We start from the raw sequence: 21,179 nt of genomic DNA on the forward strand, positions 1-21,179 counted from the left end.
CCTCTATATGCCATGTTTGTGGACACACCTTCCCATTCACCTGATGAAGAAGTAGTGCTCTGAAAGCTCATGATTGCAAATAAACCTATTGGACTTTGACCTGGTGTTGTGAGACTTCTTATTATATTTAAATAAGTGTAGTGGGCAGCAGCAAGAAAAGTGTTGATAAAAGGCAGAGGTCATGGTACATGTTGGTATCAATGACAAAGGTAGAAAGAGGGATGAGGTCTTGCACCAAGAGTTCAGGGAGTTAGGCAATAGACTAAGGAGCAAGACCTCTCAGGTTGTAATCTCTGCCACAAGCCAGTGAGTACAGAAGTAGGACAATAGCACAGACGAATGCGTGGCTTGAGTTGGTGCAGGAGGGAGGGTTTTAGATTCGTGGACCACAGACTATTTTTGGGGAAGGTGGGATCTGTACAAGCTGGATGGTCTACATCCGAACCAGAGCAGGACTGACATCCTTGCTGGTGGGTTTGCTTGTGCTGTTGGGAAGAGTTTAAACTAGTTTGGCGGGGGTGGGACCCATATTGGTAGCAGAATAGGGACACAGCATAACATAGAAAAAGCAGTCAGGTCAGAAGGAATACAGGGGCATTTTCAAGGGATTAAGACCAGGCTGGAGTGCCTCTACTTTAATGCCAGTATTAAAGTTAAACAGATGAGTTAGGGGTGAGGATTGACACATGTAATTATGATATAATAGCCATCATGAGACATGGTTGAGTGAGGGGCAGGATTGGCAACTCAATGTCCTGGGACATAGAATCTTCAGGCGGGACAGAGGAGGGGGTAAAAGAGGGGAAAGCGTTGCATTATTAGTTGAGGAGACTGTTACAGCAGTAAGGAGAGATGATATCTTGGAGGGGGCATTAAATGAAGCTTCAAGTAGAGGTTAGGAATAAAAAAGGGACAGCTACATTGCTAGGTGTTTATAATAGACTCCCAGATAGTCAGTGGGAAATTGAAGAGCCAATACGTGCACAATTCACAGTGGGATGTAAAAATAATATTAGGCGATTTCAACTTTCCCAGCATTAATTGGGATAGCAATTATGTTATGATGTAGATGGAGTAGAGTTCTTAAAATGTATAAAGGAAAATTGCTTAGGTCAATATGTAAAGGATCCAACAAGGGAAGGAGCTGTGCTGGACCTAATTCTGGGGAATGAAGCTGGACAGGTGGTTGATGTGTTGGTGGGGAAACATTTTGGTGATAGCGACCACAATATGGTTCAATTCAAGTCTTTTATGGGCAAAGAAATTGACAAATTGCAGAAAAGGGTTTTGGATTGGGGGAGTGTAGATTTTAACAAAATTAGGCAGGATCTGGCCATGGCAGATTGGAATGTGTTACTTGTAGGGAAATCTACAGAAGCGCAGTAGGGAGTGTTCAGAGATAAAATGGGGAGCGTACACTCAACATGTTCCCTCTAGGTTAATAGGAAGGTGTAACAAACCTAGAGAACCATGGATGACTAGAGGTATTCAGGATACAATGAGAAGGCAAAGAGAGGCTTTTAACACGTGTAAGGGTATTAAGTCTGCGGAGGCATTAATGGAGTACAGGAAGTGCAGGATGGAGTTTAAGAAATCAGTTAGGAGAGCAAAGAGGGGATATGTGAAAGCACTAGCTGCTAAACGTAGGGAAAGCTATTCTGTAAGTATATCAGTTCGAAGAGGATAACCGGGGAAAGAATAGGGCTCATTAGGGATCGGGGGGAAATCTGTGGGTGGGGGCAGAGGACGTTGGTAGGATGTTAAATGAACATTTCATATCTATCTTCACTCATGAGAATGGGAAGGTAGTTATGGAACTCGGGGAGAGACTGTGAGGCTCTAGAGAAAATTAGCCCAGGGAGTAACAAGGTATTGGAGGTATTAGCAGGCTTAAAAGTGGACAGATTTCCAGGTCCAAATGAATTGTGTCTCAGCCTGTTGTGGGAGGCAAGGGAGGAAATTGCAGGGGCTCTGACCCAAATTTTTAACTCCTCCCTGGCTACCAGGGATGTGCCAGAGGACTTGAAAACAGCTAATGTGGTCCCACTATTTAAGAAAGGTTGTAGAGACAATCCAGGGAACTACAGACAAGTGAGTCTGGCTGGGAAATTACTGGAGAAGATTCTGAAGGAGAGAAAATCATCTCCATTTGGAGAGGCAAGGTTTGATTAGGGATAGTCAGCATTGTTTTGTCAAAGGGAGATCATGCCTAACAAATTTGAATGAATTTTTTGAGCATGTAACCAAGTGTATGGATGAGCGGTTGATGTAGTTTACATGGATTTCAGCAAAGCCTTTGACAAAGTCCCACATGGGAGACTTAATAAGAAGGTCAATGCACATGGGATGCAGGATGATCTGGCAAAATTGATTTATAATTGCCTTAGCAGTAGGCGACAGAAGGTGGTGCCAGACGGCTACTTTAGTGACTGGAGGCCTGTGACCTAGGGCATCCCACAGGGATTTGTGCTGGGCCCCCAATTGTTCGTCATTTATATAAATGACATAGATGACTATGCGGGGGAGGGGGGGCACGGGGTAGGATAGGTAAGTTTGCTGATGACACAAAGATTGGCCGGGTGGTCAACGGTGAGGTTGAGTGTCTTGGGTTACAGGAAGATATAGACAAGATGGTCAAATGGGCTGATAAGTGGCAGATGGAATTTAACCCTGAAAAGTGTGAGGTGATGTACTTCGGAAGGAATAATTTGACAAGGAAGTATACTATGAAAGGTCAAACACTGGGAAGTTCTGAAGCACAAAGGGACCATGGCGTGTTTGTCCATGGATCTCTGAAGGTGGAAAGGTAATAAATAGGGTGGTGAAAAAGGCATGTGGTGTACTTGCCTTTATCAATCGGGGTATAGATTACAAAAGCAGGTCATCTTGGAGTTGTATAAAATTTTGGTGAGGCCACAGCTGGAGTACTGAGTGCAGTTCTGGACACCACATTATTGGAAGGATGTGAATGCACTGGAGGGGGTGCAGAGGAGATGCACTAGGATGCTGCCTGGGATGGAACACTTTAAATTATGAAGAGAGGTTGAGTAGGCTTGGATTGTTTTTGTTAGAGCGGAGAAAACTGCAAGGCGAGCTGATTGAGATGCTCAAGATTATGAGGGGCATGGACAAGGTGGATAGGGAGCAGCTGTTCTCCTTAGCTGAAAGTTCAGTTCTGAGGCAACGCAAGTTAAAAAATGAGGGGTGGGAGGTTTCGCAGGGACTTGAGAAAAATGTTTTTACTTGTCAGAAATGCACTGCCTGGCAGAGTGGTGGAGGTGGGATGCCTCACATCCTTTAAAAAGTACCTGGATAAGTACTTGGCATGCCATAACATTCAAGATTATGGGCCAAGTGCTGGTAAGTGGGATTAGATGGGCAGGTCAGGGCATTTCATGCATCGTTGCAGACTTTTGCACTATGGGAGTCTGTGATTCAAAGTGTGAGTGGGGTCATGAGCAAAGCGATTAGAGGGATGTGGTGCCAGTCACGTTAGGGATAGGGAGCAGAGCCAAAAGTGTGTGCTGACTCCTACTTCAAGGCACATAACGATAACGATGACATTAGTGCCACCAACCTCCTGGTTCAGTGTGGTGGCACGAAATGCATTGTGAATTGTGATCTTGTACAATACTCTGCCATTTTGCACGTCATTATATCTCCTGCCACACTGAAACAAGAGGTTAGTGCCATTGATCATGCCTGGAACAGGAAGTCAACACATATTCACCGCTTTTTTCACTACCCCATTCTCAACCCTTAGACCCTTTGCTCACTGCCCTGCTCCTAGCTATAGACAGCAAGGATGCAAGGCTGATTGTGAGAGGGAGACAGTGAGGGATCAGGAGCATGATGGCCATTAAAGCAACAAGTAGGGTGGCAATGGGCAAATTCCACTTGCAATCCCAGGATAGTTAGGGGTTTAATGTTTTGTGAAGACTGCAATTCTTACCATAAAGGAAAGAAAAATATTTTATTGATGAGACACTTGTGTAAATATCTTCACATTGTTCGGAATTATGGATGGTCCCATTCTTTGATGCCGGTATTGAATGCTTGTGGAACGGGTAGCAATAAAGCAGGCTGATTCATTCTAGCGTTGCTGTGCTTTTTGAGTGTTGAAATTGCACTTATCCAGGCAAGAGAAGAGTATTCTATCATACTCCTGACTTGTACCTTGTAGATGGTGGAGAGGCTTTGGGGAGTCAGGAGATAAGTTACTCCTTCCTAGCCTTTGACCTACTGTGATAATGTTATGAAATACTATGAGAGCTAACGCCTGACAACTCAAAGAGGAATACCTCACCTCATAACCTGTTAAAATGTGTGAGAAGGAGTGCAATCTGCTCTTCAACAACTTTTTGTGGTTAAATCTAAAATAACTACCTGAGACTTTCTCTTAAAAAAAATTCAACAAATAGCATTTTATTTATCCAACAGTGAACAAGTTAACTATTAGCAAACTGAATAAAACACTATTCTAATGGAATGCTGTTCAGATAACTACAACTCCCACTTATTAACAAAAAAATACAATTTTTAGTCACTCTCGAAATTATAACTAGGTTTGGCATCTTCCAGAGTCTTCTGGTCTTCTCTGGTTTCTTGTGTCTAGGACTCTGTCTTCTTTTAGTATCTTTGCTATTCAGATGGATTACTATTGGTGCTGCCACGTGCTAGTCAGAGTAGAAATTACAGGATATATCGGATAAATCTGTGGCTGAAGAGATGGTGTCAGGGGGAAGGTTTCAGATTTCTGAGGCATTGGGACTGGTTCTGGGGGAGGTGGGACTTGTGCAAATTGGGCGGGTTACTGGGACTGATGTCCTAGGGGGATTGTTTGCTGGAGCAACTGGGGAGTGTTTAAACTAATATGCCAGGAAGTGGGAAGTAAGGAGTCAGAGAAGGAGGGAGCAAGGACAGAAACAAAAGATAGAAAAGGGAATAAGAAAAGTGATAGGCAGAGAAACCAAGGACAAAGTTCAAACAGGGCTGTAAAGAAAAATATTGAGAGCAAGGCAAACATATTTAAGAAGACAAGCTTAAAGGTTCTTTGTCTTAACGCGCAGAGCATTTGCAATAAAGTGGATGAACTAATCAAGCAGATTAGATGTAAATGGGTACGATGTAATTGGGATTACAGAGATATGGCTGCAGCAGACCAAGGGTGGGAATTGAATATCCCAGGGTATTCAATATTTAGGAAAGACAGGCATAAAGGAAAAGGTGGTGGAGTGGCACTGCTAGTTAAAAAGGAAATTAAAACAATATTGAGAAAGAATATTAGCTCTGACAAGGTGGAGTCTGTATGGGTGAAGTTGAGAAATACCAAGGGCAAAAACATTAGTGGGTCTTTTATATATGTACCAAACAGCAGTGGTGACGTTGGGAATGGCGTTAAACACAAAATTAGAGATGCATGTGATAAGGGAATTATCAACGATCATGGGTGATTTTAATCTGCACATAGATTGGGCAAATCATATTAGCCACAATGCTGTAGAGCAGGAATTCCTGGAGTGTATACGGGATGGTTTTCTTGATCAATCTGTGGAGGAACTAACTAGAGGGCAGGCCATCTTAGACTGGGTACTGTGTAATGAGAAGGGAATCATTGCCGATCTAGCTGTAGGAGACCCCTTGGGGATGAGCAACCATAACATGATAACTTTTATCAAGATGGAGAGTGAAGTAGTTGATTCGGAGACTAGGGTGCTGAATCATAATAAAGTAAACTGAGGATATGAGGCATGAATTGGTCTTGATAGATTGAGGAAAGCTATTTAAAGGGATAACAGTGTATAGGCAATGGCAAACATTCAAGAAACACATGGGGAACTATAGCAACTGTTTATTCCTAACTGGCACTAAAGCTAAATGGGTAAGAGGGCCAATCCATAGCTTACAAAGGAAATTAGAGAGAGTATCCCATCTAAGGAAGAAGCATACAGATTGGCCAAGAAAAATAATAGGTCTGAGTATTGGGAGCAGTTTATAATTCAGTAAAGAAAAACCAAGAGATTGATTAAGAAGGGGAAAATACAGTACGAACATAAGTTTGCAGGGAACATAAAGACTGACACCAAGAGTTTCTACAGATACATGAAGAGAAAGAGGTTGGTGAAGACAAATGTAGGTCCCCTCCAGACAGAAATGGGGGAATGTGTAATAGGAGACAAAGAAATGGCCAGGCAACTAAATACATACTTTGGTTCTTTCGTCATAAAAGAGGAGACAACTCAGATGCCAGAAATGTTGGAAAATGCAATATTTAGTGAGAGGGAAGAACTGAGGGAGATCAATATTAGTAGAGAAGAGGTGCTGGGAAAATTGAAGGCGAATAAATCCCCAGGCCCTGATAATCTACATCCCAGAGTACTTAAGGAAGTGAGTCTAGAAATAGTGGATGCATTGGTAGTCAAGTTTCTATAGACTCTGGAATAGCCCCTGCAGATTGGAGGGTAGCTAATGTCACTCAGATATTCAAAAAGGGAGGTAGAGACAAAACAGGGAATTATAGACCAGTAAGCTTAACATCAGTCGTGGGGAAAATTCTCAAATCCATTATCAAGGACATTACAGTAGAGCATTTAGAAAGCAGTGGTAAGATCAAAGTCGGAATGGATTTATGAAGGTGAAATCATGTTTGACAGATCTGTTGGAATTCTTTGAAGATGTAACTAATAGAGTTGACAAGGAGCAGCCAATCGATGTGACATATTTGGACTTTCAGAAAGCGTTTGACAAAGTCCCGCATAAGAGATAATTGTGCAAGATTAAAACGCATGGGATTGGGGATAGTGTATTGAGATGGATAGAAAAGAGTAGGAATTAATGGGTGCTTTTCAAATTGGCAGGCAGTAGCTAATGGGGTGCCAGAGGGATCTGCTGGGACCCGAGCTATTCACAATACATATTAATGATTTGGATGAGGAAACAAAATATAACATCTGAAAGTTTTCAAATGATGCCAAATTGGATGGGAGGGTGAACTGTGACAAGGATGCAGAGATCCTTCAGCATGATCTGGACAGGTTGGGTGAGTGGGCAAATCAATGCTAGATGCAGTATAGTTTGGATAAATGTGAGTTTATTCACTTAGGAAACAAAAACAAGAAGGCTGATTACTACCTGAATGGCTGTAAATTGGGAGGGGGAGTGTGCAGCAGGACCTGGGTGTCCTTGTGCACAGCCACTGAAAGTAAGCATGCAGGTACAGCAGGTGGTAAAGAAGGCAAATGACGTGTTAACCTTCATTGTGAGAGGTTTCAAGTACAGGGGCAGGAATGTGTTATTACAATTATACAGAGCCATGGTAAGGCCAGGAGTTTTATAACAGCTGCATCCTTACTGAATAACTCTGGATTTTAAAAGTTTGGAGAAGTATCTAAATTTTAAAAATAGTGCTGCATCAAGTTTTGAAACAATTTTGAGTTAACAAAGAGCACCTAAAATATTGTGTGCAGTTTTGGTCTCCTTTTCTGAGGAAGAATGTTCTTGCTCTCAAGGGAGTGCAGCAAAGGTTTGCCAGGCTGATTCTGGAGATGACGGGATTGATATATGAGGAGAGATTGACTAGGTTAGGACTATTTTTGCTGGAATTCAGGCAAATGATGGGGGGATCTCATAGGGACTTAAAAAAATTCTAACAGGGCTAGTTAGGATAGATGCAGGAAAGATATTCCAATGGAGTCCAGAGTCAGGGATCACAGTCTGAGGATTCAGGGTAGACCATTCAAAACAGTGAGGAGATATTTATTCACCCAAAAAGTGGTGAGCCTGTGGAATTCATTACCACGGGAAGTAGTTGATGCCAAAACATTGAATGTATTCAAGAGGTGGCTGGATATAGCACTTGGGGCAAATGGGATCAAAGGTTATGGAAATAAAGCAGGATTAAGCTATTAAATTGGCTGATCAACCATGATCATACTGAATGGCGGAACAAGCTCAAAGGGCCAAATGGCCTCTTCCTGGCCATTTCTATAACTGTAGCTATGAGAGCCAAAAGGTCTCTCTCTCTCCCTGTCTCTTGTCTCTGTCTCTCTCAGAGCTGTGAGTGATTACAGTTTTTCTCCGAGTTTGAGCCAATTCCCTGGCTTTTATACCCCTGATGACCTTATCAATATTTCCTACAATATGATTGGTTCCCAGTTGCCAAAATCATCAATTTCAAATTCAATAGGGGTTTGGTATCCAAATACCTAATTTAAACTGGCTAAAATTCAAAAATAGTCTGTTGTTTGGCAACACTACTGCCTGGCCTCTTGATACAAATGTTTCACTTTGCTCTCTGCATTCTTGCATTTTTTTTTAAACATCACTTTTTTAACAGACAATTTTACAAACGCCAACTTCATAACAGTAGCCATAGTATGGCTAGTCCAGTTGAGTTTCTGGTCAATGGTAGTCTCCAGATTGTTGATAAAGGGAGATTCAGCAATGGTCATGCTGTTGAATGTCAAGGGGCAGTGAGCCATTGCCAGGCAATTGCGTGGCGTGAATATTAGTTGCCACTTGTCAACCCAAGCCTGGAATTTGAACAGGTCTTGCTGCATTTAGACAGGGACTGCTTCAAATGGTGTTGATCATTGTGCAGTCATCAGCAAACATCTCCACATCTGATCTTATGATGGAGGGAAGATCATTGATGAGGCAGCTGAAGATTGTTGGGCCTTGGGCACTACCCTAAGGAACCCTTGCAGTGATGTCCTGGAGCTGAATTAATTGATCTCTAACTACTATAACCATCTTTGTTTGTGCCAGGTATGACTCCAACAGCAGAGAGTTTCCCCCTAATTCCCACTGCCCCTGGCATTCAAACTCTTTATGTTTGAACCAAAGTTGTAATGAGGTCAGGGACTAAGTGACCCTGACGGAACCCAAACTGAGCGTCCGTTGATGACCCCTTTCATCACTTTACTGAGGATCAAGAATAGACTGATGGAGTGGTAATTGGTTGGATTTAACCTGTGTCTTTTGTAGCTGAGCATACCTGGGTAGTCTTCCACATTGCCAGATAGATGCTAGTGTAATAGCTATATTGGAACAGCTTGCCAGTAGGCAATTTCTGGAGCACATCTTCAGTATTGCCAGGACCCATAGCCTTTACAGTATCCAGTACCTTCAGTTGTTTCTTGGTATCACACAGAGTGAATCGAACTGACTGAAGACTGGCATCTGTAATGCTAGGGATCTCCAGAGGAAGGTGAGATGGGCCATGCACCTGGCATTTCTGGCTGAAGATTGTTGCAAATGCCTCAGCTTTCTCTTTTCCATTGATGTAATGGACTCCCCCATTATTGAGGATGGGGATATTTATAGAGCCTCCTCCTCCTGTGAATTGTTTAATTGTCCATCATCATTCATGACTAGATATGGCAGGACTGCAGAGCTTTGAACTGATCTGTTGGTTGTAGAATTACTTAGCTCTGTCTATTATCATTGAATCTACAAGGCAGAAGGACGCCATTGAGCCTGCACTGATCACAATCCCTTCCAGGTCCTATCCCTGTAACTCCATACATTTACCCTCCTAATCCCCCGACACTAAGAGGCAATTTATCATGGTCAATCAACCTTACTTGGCGCTTATGCTGTTTGGCAGGCAAGTAGTCCTGTCTTGTAGATTCACCTGGTTGACACTTCGGGTGGGATTTTCTGGCAATGCTCGCCCCAAAAACGGAAAATCCTGCCCTAGGTCAATGGACCTTTGCACAGTCCCGTGGCAGGCGGGACTGGGAAAATCCCCCCTCATTTTTAGGTATGCCTGGTGTTGTAGTAACATGCCCTCCTGAACTGTTCACTAAAACAAGTTTGATCTCCCTGGCAAGCTAGTAGTGATAGCATGGAGGGCGTGCTGGACCCTGAGGTTATAGATCATGATTAAGTACATTTCTGCTGTTGCTGATAGTCCACAGCGCCTCATGGATGTCCAGTCTTGAGTTTCAAGATCTATCCCATTTAGCATGGTGACAGTGACACACAAAACGATGGAGGCTATCTGCAATGTGAAGACGGGACTTTGTCTCCACAAGACTGTGTGGTAGCCGTTCTTAGCAATAATATCATGAACAGACGCATCCATGGCGGGCAGGTTTTTGAGGATGAGGTCAAGTCTGTTTTTCCCTCTTGTTGGTTCCCTCACCACCAGCTGCAATTCCATTTCAGCAGCTATGTCCTTCAGGAATTGGCCAGCTCGGCCTGTGTGGTGGTATTACCAATGGACACCAAAGTCACCTATCCAGAATACATTCTATGCCCCTGCCATCCTCGGTACTTCCTCCAGGAGTGATTTTTTAGAGGTGTATAAAATAATGAGGGGCATAGGTAAGATAGATAGTCAATATCTTTTCCCAAAGGTAGGGGAGTCTAAAATTAGAGGGCATAAGTTTTAGGTGAGAGAGAAGAGACCAAAAGGGTCCAGAGGGTCAATTTTTTCATACACATGGTGGTGAGTGTCTGGAGCAAGCTGCCAGAGGTCAGTAGAGCCGGGTACAATTTTGTCTTTGGGCAACTGGGGCTAGCTTACAGGTTTAAAAAGAAAAGGGCAGCATGGGCAAAGGGTCCTGTTTACATGCCATCAACTTCTATGACTTTATTCATAGAATTCATACCTCTACAGTACAGAAAGAGGCCATTTGGCCCATCAAGTCTGCATTGACCACAATCCCACCCAGGCCCTACCCCCATATCCCACCCACAAATCTCTCTAACCTATACATCTCAGGACACTAAGGGCAATTTTAGCATGACTAATCAACCTAACCCGTATATTTTTGGACTGTGGGAGGAAACCAGAGTACCCAGAGGAAACCCACACAGACACAAGGAGAATGTGCAAACTCCACACAGACAGTGACCCAATCCGGGAATTGAACCCAGGTCCCTGGAGCTGTGAAGCAGCAGTGCTAACCACTGTGCTACCGTGCCGGCCTATGTGCTGGATCTCAAAGAACAAAGAAAATTACAGCACAAGAACAGGCCCTTCAGCCTCCAAGCCTGTACCAACTATGCTGTCTGTCTGAACTAAAACCCCAAACTCTTTGGGGGATCATATTCCAGGCGGGTGGAATGTCAAGAATAGATGCTGAGCTCCATGGCGGGGGGAATGCTGAGCCACAGGGGCCGGAAGAGACAGTGACAGGTCTCTAGCTGTCAGAGCACAAAGACTGTACATGCGCAGTTATGTCCTCTGTTGCTCTCAGCCAGCGTTTGGGCACTTTAGGCCCCGGTCCTCCCTTGCAGGCAAAAATCAGATCAGGGTTTTTTTCAATTGCACAGAGTGCATGAGATTTGACTGGTGGCCTTACCAAAAATATGGATCTGAAACTCCCATTTTTATGTACATTCCAAACTTAGAATTATTTTGGTAAAATCCAGCCCACCTCCGCCCCATTTCGTTTACGTTATGACTCGAAGTCAGGAAAAGTTTCAGAGTCAGCAACTATTACAGATAACATGGCTGAAGGTAATGTTGCTGTGGACATTCACTGAGAGGTGGTGTGCCAGTTGACTCTGCTGGGAGAGTAGAAGAGGAATGTTCATGTGCAGATTCTCAATGTACCAACAATTCCAAATGCAAGATGCATTAGTGGTATTGCTAAGTTGCAACACAAATGCAAAGCTCCTGACAGACTTTTGTATGGTTAAGACATTACTTTCATTGTGATTGTGACAGATAGAGGTTTGAAATTTAATGGGGAAAAAGTTTTATAGAGTGTCACTTTAAGTATAAAGTGTTCTTATAAGGCCTCCTCTTATGTAATTGTTTTATTGGTGTCTTTTGAGGGTACCAAGCAAGGGGCGATCTTCTCATCCCATCGGTCGATGGGCAGGGCAAGCCAGTAAGATTGCACGAGTGGCGAAAAATCGAGTTCGCGCCCAGTTTCTCATCTCTCGCGATCTTACCAGACCCAGATTTCCAGCGAGATCAGCCTCACACCCAGGAAGGGCATGAGACTGATCTCAACATTTGAATTAGTGTTAATGCTGATTTAAGTATTATTAATGAGCCCGATATGCATTAGTGGAGCTCACTTGCGTTAGCGGCCTTGTCAGTGAAAGTCCTCACTGGTGAGGATCCACGTAAGGTCCCCATTTAAAGGGATTTGATGTGATAGCCTCGCTGGTAGGACTGGAGACCATTGAGGTCCCCCAGCTCATTGGGGGCATGGGGGCTAGTGCTAGCCTGGCAACCTGACAATTCCCACTGGATATCCTGGCACTGCCCACTGGGCACCCAGGCAGTGCCAAGAGGTGGGATCTGAAGATACAGGACCTAATTTGCAGGGGGGTGGTGGTGGATAGCCAGAGGGGGGAGGTGACTAACAGATGTCTTTCTTCGATGCAACAGAACAGAGATCTGCGCATATGTAGTTGCACCCTCTGCTGTGAGCAGCTGGCTTTCCGGTGAGCTTAGGTTCCTCCTCCGCCCCCCTGCCCCTACTGGCAGGAAACAGATTGTATCCAAGTGGTAAGATTTCACATGTAGCCTCACCAAAAAAAAATCTGAAACTCTCCCATTTTCACTTTTGTTTGGTGTTAAGAATTTTTTGGTAAGATTGCGCCCCCTCACCCTCCCCATTGTGAATTTTTTTGGTCTACAAGAGGATGATCTGTAAAAGCAAGACTTGTTTTCCTCGTGCTCCTGTTTTCATAGTTATTACATTCTGTTGAGTCACTGGGTTGTTAAACGTTGTTATTTATTTGCATGAAGAAGTTCCTTCTTTGCTCTCAAGTCACCGCAGCAGTTAACAGTCATACATATTTTGAAGAGAGAAAGGTGATTCGCATCAGAGATTTACAGCATGGAAACAGGCCCTTCGGCCCCATTTGTCTATGCCACCCTATTTTTAACCACTAAGCTGGTCCCAATTGGCCACGTTTGGCCCATATCCCCCTGTATCCATCTTACCCATGTAACTGTCTAAATGCTTTTTTAAAAGACAAAATTTTATCCATTTCTATTACTGTACTCTGGCAGCTTGTTCCAGACACTCACCATCGTCTTTGTGGAAAAAATTGCCCCTCTGGACCTTTTTGTATCTCTTCCCTTTCACCATGAACCTATGCCCTCTGATTATAGACTCCCCTACCTTTGGTAAAAGATGTTGACTGTATATCTGATCTGTGCCTCATTATTTTATAGATTTCAAGAAGATCACCCCTAAGTTTCCTCCACTGTACAGAAAAAAGTCCCAGTCTATTCAGCTTTTCCTTATAACTCAAACTCTCAAGCCCCAGTAGCATCCTAGTAAATCTTTTCTGTATTCTTTCTAGTTTAATAATATCCTTTCGATAATTGGGTGACCAGAACTGTGCACAGTATTCCAAGTGTGGCCTTACCAATGCCTTGTACAACTATAGCAAGACTTCCCAACTCCTGTATTCAATGTTCTGACCAGTGAAACCAAGCATGCCAAATGCTGTCTGCACCACTGTGACTTCATTGTACTATAACTCTCCCCAGCCTTCTCCCATTAACTGAGTAAGTCCTGCCCTAGTTTGATCTCTCAAAATGCAACACGTCTTATCTAAATCAGACTCCAGCTGCCATTCATCAGCTACTGGCCCAATTGATCAAGATCCTGTTGCAATCCTACATAATCTTCTTCAGTGTCCATTATGCCACCAATCTTGATGTCATCTGCAAACTTACTAACCATGCCTCCTAAATTCTCATCCAAATCGTTAATATAAATGACAAATAACAATGGACCCAGCACCAATCCCTGAGGCACACCGCTGGTCACAGGCCTCCAGTTTGACAAACAACCCCCTACAACCAGTCTCTGTCTTCTGTCATCAAGCTAATTTTGTATCCATCTGGCTACCTAACCCCAGATCCCACAACAACCTACGATGCAGTACTTGCGAAAGGCCTTGCTAAAGTCCATGTAGACAACATTGATTGCATGGCTCTCATCTACCTTCTTGGTTATCCCTTCAAGAAAGGGCTATGATTCTACCATTCGCGCCTGCCACTTTTCTGGCGGGTCCAACCTGGAGACGCGCGCCTGCGGCCTTGAACAGGGATTTGTGCATGCGTGAGAAACGCATCCGCCTCTCCCAGAGCTGGCGAGCAGTCGCCAGCCATACATGCTGGAAACCAGCAGGAAGGCTTGTAAGTAATTTAAAGCTTATTTTAAATCTATTTTAAATATGTAGATTAGTTAATTATTGGGACCTTTCAGGTCCTGATCAAATCCCCCACCCCACCAGGAGTGCTTCATTCCGGCAGATTCAGACTAGCTCCCCACAGCCAGGGAGCTAGTGGGAGACCGTACTGAAATGAGGGGGGTGTCAATCGGGGTCCTCCAGGGGTTGGGTGGTGGAGGGTTGGTGCCCCCTGGGCATGGGGACCCTGGCAATGCCAACCTGTGCTCCCTGACACTGCCCAAGGGGCACCGTGGCTCTGCCCATCATGCATTGGGCAGTGCCAAGGGGCAGGACCTCTGATGGGCAGGGCATAGGGACAATCGCTGGGGGTCCTGCTGCCACTCTGCATTGGAATCGGTCTGGGATGGAGGGAGGACAGTGATCCAGTGAACTGGGGAGGGGGTGGGGGTCTGACCGTGGGGGATCACCACTGCTGGGGCCTGGGCTTCAGGGCAGTTCAGGATGGGGGGAGGATCAGGGCTAGCCTGGGAATTGTTGTGGGGACCGCAGTGGGGCTGGGGGGTTGCCTGGGCTGGCCAGACATCGAGTGAGGGGTGGGGGGGGAGTTGCCTGGGCTGGCCAGACATCGAGCGAGCCAGCAAACAGGCATTTGAGAGTTTGGGGCCACTGCGCATGCACAGAGCTCCAGAACTGTCAAACTCTGGCACAAATGGGTTCTTACTAAGATTCATGATTGGAGAGCGCGGAGATTCAGGTGAGAAGCTGATCTGTTAGAACTCGCGCGATCTAGAACAGCTTTACTGCCAATTCAGCGCTTTTGGGAGAATTGCCCCCATTATTCTCCACTCACAAAGCCATGTTGACTCTCCCTAATTAGTCCTTGCCTCTCTAAATGCCTACAGATCCTGTCTCTAGTTCCCTAACATCTATGCCTTTCTCATCAGTAAATACCAATGAGAAATATTCATTTAGAATCTCACCCATCTCTCATGGATCCCCACGTAGATGACCTTGTTGATCTTTAAGAAACCCTACTCTCTCCCTAGTTACTCTTTTGCCTTTATGTATTTGAAGAATCTCTTTAGATGCTCTTTTGCCTTATCTGCCAAAGCAATTTCAGATTCCCTTTTTGCCCTTCTGATTCCTCTCTTAACTCTATTCCTACACCCTCTATACTTCTCAAGGGATCCACTTAATCCCAGCTACCTATGCATGTCATCTGCCTCCTCCTTCTAGACCAGGGCCTCACATCCCAAGTCATCCAGGGTCCCCTAATTCTACATCTACCAGCTTTGCCCTTCACTCTAAAAGAAATGTGCTTACTCTAAACCTTGGTTAAGACACTTTTGAAAGCTTCCCACTTACCAGTCATCCCTTTGCCTGCCAAGAGACTCCCCTAATCAACTTTTGATTGTTGAACTGTCTTGTGTGTCATTATGCTGAAAGATGTGTTAAACAAGACAATTATTGGAAAGTGCATACTACAGCATAATGGATATCCAGGAAGGATTGGGTTAAAAAATTCTTTCTTTCACCTGCCTCCCTTTCTCTAGAGACAATGAGTGCGTGCCAATGGGTCATTAGAGTAACCTCTCCATGGTGCATACCTGGGCAGGATATATATCTATAGGGGTTCTGGGTTGCCCAAACATAGTCCGGAATCAAAAAACTGAGGCAGCAGCACTAATCATTGTGTCACTGTGCCTCCTGGAATTAAAAAATGCAAGAGTAAGAAAGAAGTCATTATAATACTAATAATTGATAATGTGTAAGCATGCACTAGCACTGAAGAATCCTGCTTTTCCCCTGTTTTGTGAGTTTGTTGATTTGTTCTGGCACTGTAGGTGTATTCCCATGGATGGTGCATGCAGCATTGAAGCACTTAGCCTTCTCCTTCCATGTTTTTCACTTCTTAGTTTCATGACACCGTATGGCCATCTCTGGGGAAGAAGGTGATCCATTTCCTCTCCTGCAATAATGTTCCAGGAACATCTTCTAACAAAACTGCGGCAATTGTTTATCCAATATTAGTCAGACATTAGAGACAACTTCCAAGAGAGAAATATATTTTTTTAATTGATGCAAACAGCAAAAATAAATTGTAACTGATGTAACTAAGCCCTCTCAAAAAAATGCATTTAAAAGAGCACAGTTTTTTGCTGTGCAAGCCAAAACAATTGCTAAGTGCATCAAACAAACATCCATAATATATAAAGCCCCAGAATCTATTTTCAAATGCTTGACTTCAAACAGGTTCGATTGGAGAATGTCTTTTCAGTGCTCTGAATGATTGAGGTACAGGGAAAGAACAGTTAGCTGAATTTAACTAGTTTTCCTTTTAATAACTAATTATTTTATTCATCTCAGCATTTAAGCAATGTGTAGTGAAGACCCACTTACTAATCTCTGCTTTTAAGTAAAATAATTGAAGCTTTGATTGTAGGATTTGTAAGGCCAGTTTTGAGCCTTGTAACCATAAACAAAATACGGAGACAGCCAATTAACTGGTTTTGGGATTATTCATATGTATATAGCTAAAGCAGATTATTGTCTTATTTTGTTTTGAAAGTTACTGTATTCAAGTTGATTGAGAAATCATTTTGTCTATGATAGAAATTAATATTCTTTATTATCCAAGCAAGGGGCCGAGAATGAAATCTGGTTTCATGTTACAATTAGTTTAGGTTTCATGTTACAATTAGTTAGGCTAACAGTATCAGCACTTAATAATAAACATAGTTGCCAGTAATCCTGTATTATGTGTTTTGCCACCAGGAATCTAGGTTACATCCTGTCAGAAGAAATTTTTCCCAACCTCCGCCAGTCGGAATAAAACCTCGTTACACACGGAGTCCACATTATCATTTGAGGAAGGAATATAGAGCAGAAGATTCTATTCTTACTCCACCTTCTTCAACTGAATCTGTTAAGTAAAGAATTTGTAATGCCATTGTTGGATTGGAACACATATGTATGAAAGGAGACATAATCGACAAGTCTTAATCTTTGAAAGTACATGTAAAAAGTGATTCTTAGAGATACAAAATTTATTTGGTTAAATAGTGTAGGCTTAAAATAAGTAAGACATCTTGGTTTGTAAATTGGAAAATGTTATGTTATCAAACATGCCACAGTTAATATGTCTGAGCATGTCTGCATTTTATACTTCAAACTGAAGAGATCTTGCAGTGTAAGTTAGAACTAGAATATTTTTAAGAATCATGGCAACAATGTGAATTCTTAGAAGTTGCAAATAATCCAGACCAGGCATAATATGTGGCTGTTAGGTACAGAGCAATAGTTATGCTGATTTTGAGGAATAGCAGGAGGGTTTGAAGTAGAAATTTATTTAACAGGAAGAAAGAAACAAGCCTCAGTTCTGAGCTTGAATGTCGCACCTCTAATTTTTTAAAAAATTTTTAATGTTTACATGTTTTTACATTGTTTCCTTTTTATTATTTCTATTTTCCACATAGATTCATACTATTAGTTTTTTATCATTTGTGTATCTTTTATTTATAGTATTATGTTTTGTAATATTATAGTAAGTTAATTTAGATGGGATCCTTTTTACCCTTTCCCACTCAATGTGGATAGTTTATTTAGTGTGTAAGGCTTGAGTAAAAAGCCCTGACGTTTGGACCACTTACTTTTGCACACCGTACCTTTTATTTATTGTGTTGCCCATTTATACATATTTTTCTAAAATGTCATGTTTTTATGTAGCTAGGATAAACGATTAATATAGTATGATGTTGAAGTATTACTGTTTTACTATAGTTTAGTTTGTTAGTTGTAACTTAGGTATAGTTAAGTAATTCTTAGAGTTCTAGAAGTAACACAAATTGGTGCATCCTGAATATTCATCTGATATGGTAACATTTAAGTGCATTTATTGTTTCAGCATAAGACAGAGGTATCTGTGAGTGCATATGTTCTATTAACAATAAGTTTCAGCTCTATTTGCTCAAGGTAATATAAATATTTATATCAGATTTATTTTTTTAAAATTGACACTATCCAAACTTTCCTGTGTCAATTCTGAGACAGTGGGGCAATTTAACTGTTCCCACCATTTAACTGTTCTGAGAAACTACAACAGGGGGTGGTTTGTCTGATTTGCACACCACCAATTTTTCCTTTTCATTTAAATCAATGGAAAGGAAATGGAGCAGTAAATTGGGCAGCTGCCATTGCCACATACTTCCTGCCCAGTGGGAATGGTTAAAATTGTCAGATCCACTCTACATCCTAATCTTGTTTTGGTAGAAGATTCTGTAAACAGCATTCTGTTTTGTGTCTCAAACTGCTGATAAATACTGTGAATAGTTGGATTTTGAACCCCACAGAGCTGCAAGTTTGAGTACACATCAGGAAGGAGTCTACATAGGAATGTATTAGAAATAATATAGCTTTGAATGCATTTTGCCAGAACGCTCAACACAACTTTAAAATTAGCATTAAAGTTTAATTGCCCCAAATAATACTGGTTACCACTTCCAGGTTCATTCAGCAGTTTGGCTGTTCATTTTCAAATTACATTTCTGTTTCCTCCTTGTATTTCTGAAAAATTTCAGAGGAATTGAAGACAGTGGGTGGGATTCTCTGGATGTACTCGCCCCAAAACTGAAGAATCCACCCAAGGCTGATGGACCTTTGCGTAGTCTGTCCCCTGCCCAATACGATTCCCATGGTGGGCAGATCGGGAGAATTCCACCTCCCCTTATCTCTGCTGCACCAAATTTAGATCTTTGTTCAATATCTGGCAACTTTGTGGTTGGAAACTTGACAACGTTTCTGAAGCTAAATATAAACAGCCTTTGGCTTTGAAGCAGCTGCTGATTCTAATATACTTTTTGAAGTAAACTAGTCACAACAGCAGTGAATTGCAAAAAAAGTCAAACAAATGTTCTGCCACAGGCACACATCACTTAGATGAAACCGAACAGATTAACATGTTTGAGTGTCAAATGTCTTTTGGAACTCACACATTCGTTAACTACTTTTAAAAATGATATTTGTTTTTGAAGTAGGTTTAGTTTCTACAAAAATAACATCCTCCTCCCCAGATAGGCTAAACTGGATTTGAATTTTTGATTATACTCCCTTAAGTTTTTATCTCATTTTGCTTGGTAGGTATTTGCGACTGACACGTGATCAAGTTTCACTTGCCATTAAATTAATTGTTTGCTCATTACAACAATGGTGGCCTGTTCTGTATACTGTCATATTTCATGTTCACCATCACAAAAAGATCAGCTAATTGGTTTCCTATTTCAACTCTTAACATCTGACTTCTCTAACCTATGCAGTTTGTCTTCCTTTCTTCTCCCTCATCTTCTGCTCTCTGGCAATGTTACCATCATTTTGAGGTATTATATACTGCCTTTGTATTATTTGATGACTTATATTTAGAGGCGTTTAATTTATTTCACCTGTACTTTTAAGAAGGAGGATTCAGATTAATGGAGGAACAAAGCTAAGTTGCATTCAGGATGCAACAACAAATTGGTTTTTGCAGGTTGAAGGCTGATCAGAATATCTTGCTGGCGTACAAATGGCTTTCTTGCTCTGTGAGTGGACATGCTGTTTCATACCTAGCTGTGGAGTCCTTTCACAATAAGTCATTTGGTTTCATTGCAAATAAATTGATTTGGACTGTTTCTGATGTTAGATATCCAAGCATTTAAAAAAGCAACCCACCTTGCCCTTAATCTTGAGATTGACTTTTCCTTTATTCCAGTGAAAATGGCAAAACAGAAGGAACAGGAACAGAGACCTATGACACTGCTAATCTTTGCATTGCCCTCCCCTCCCCCAACTCCACCATACATGATTGGTTGTGGAATTTCCAAAGCTGTACCCCAGGGATTGACTTTGCACCTAAAGCAGGCATAAGAAATTTGACAATGCAGATGAGTTTAGAGATTATAACTGTACTTCAAGTTATTACAGTCCTATAGCAATTGCTTGATTTTTGCCAAAATTCTGGACACAGGCCTCTGAACAGGGTGAGCCTGTACTTGGACCCCATCAGGCCATGTTAATAATCTGAACTCAAATCCAGGAGATCTGGGTTTTGTCAAATGGAGCACACTCTCGCTGCACTCCACCTCAAAAGCACCTGCGCAGAAGTGAGGAATATCAGAAAATTCCAAGGACTCCTACTCTGGAGTATACTGATCTGGAAGTTCTCGGGTTTAATTCTTGGTCAGTTTTGTGTTCGCTAATTTCAGCAGTAGGATTGTAGTTAGCTGCATGCTTGTAGAATAGGGACAATAAAAAAAGCAGCAGAGTTCACCTTTAGCAATCATTAATAAAATGGCAAATTTGTGGCTATCTGGTTCAATTGTGATATCTTTCATTGTTGAATAGCATGTTTTCAATCAGTTTCGGTGCTCAAATATGAATGATAATTGCTTGATTGAGCTCCCAGATACCAAGTGCCACCTACGGAACTGTCATTACCTTCAAGACAGGAGCAAGAGAAAGACAAATTGGAAACTAAAGAAAAAGGCATTTTAAAAGAAATACATACAAAATAAAATGCATACGTTACTTTTGATGGTTTATTGCAATTCAAAATATTCCCTTTTGCTATTCTCTGCAGTTACGGATTCTCCTTACCCCTACCATTCCATTTACTATTAATATCCATCCAGTGTGCTGACCTGCCTGTTTCTTTGTTTTGTTGTATAACTTTAGGAGGTTCATCTAGTAATGTTCTCCCATGTGGTGATTGAATAATAAATTCCAAGCCAATATGTTTAAAAATTTCATCAAAATTTAAATAATTTAAATTCACAATTAATATATAACAATAATTTAGAGTTGAATTTTCTATTTAAAAATATAAATGTTAAAGGAGCATGCAATAATTTCAGATACTTAAAAACATATTAACTAGTACAGTAGTCAAATACTGTTTGAGATGTCATAACTCTTTTCATCTTACCTTCTTTACTGACACCATATAAAACATCATCACTATACAGTGGTCAGCCAGTTGATTCTTAATTGTGCCCATGTTCGGCAAGATGCAGTCCTTAAATCACAAT

General features: G+C 42.0%; 1 protein-coding gene across 2 annotated transcripts in view; it reads left to right on the forward strand.

The window, feature by feature from the left end:
• LOC145349685 (protein boule-like) overlaps positions 1–17,585 on the forward strand; it is a 163,547-nt gene extending 145,962 nt beyond the window's left edge. For both annotated transcript variants that reach the window (XM_080198215.1, XM_080198213.1), the window contains exon 11: positions 16,897–17,585. In XM_080198215.1, coding sequence (XP_080054341.1) covers positions 16,897–17,055 — 159 coding nt within the window. In that variant the 3' untranslated portion in view covers positions 17,056–17,585. The remainder of the gene's footprint in view (positions 1–16,896) is intronic.
• Positions 17,586–21,179: the final 3,594 nt, after the last annotated feature.

Source organism: Carcharhinus amblyrhynchos, chromosome 11 (genome assembly GCF_965287045.1).
Source record: "Carcharhinus amblyrhynchos chromosome 11, sCarAmb.v2.hapA, whole genome shotgun sequence".
In the NCBI taxonomy this organism is placed as follows: Eukaryota; Metazoa; Chordata; class Chondrichthyes; order Carcharhiniformes; family Carcharhinidae; genus Carcharhinus; species Carcharhinus amblyrhynchos.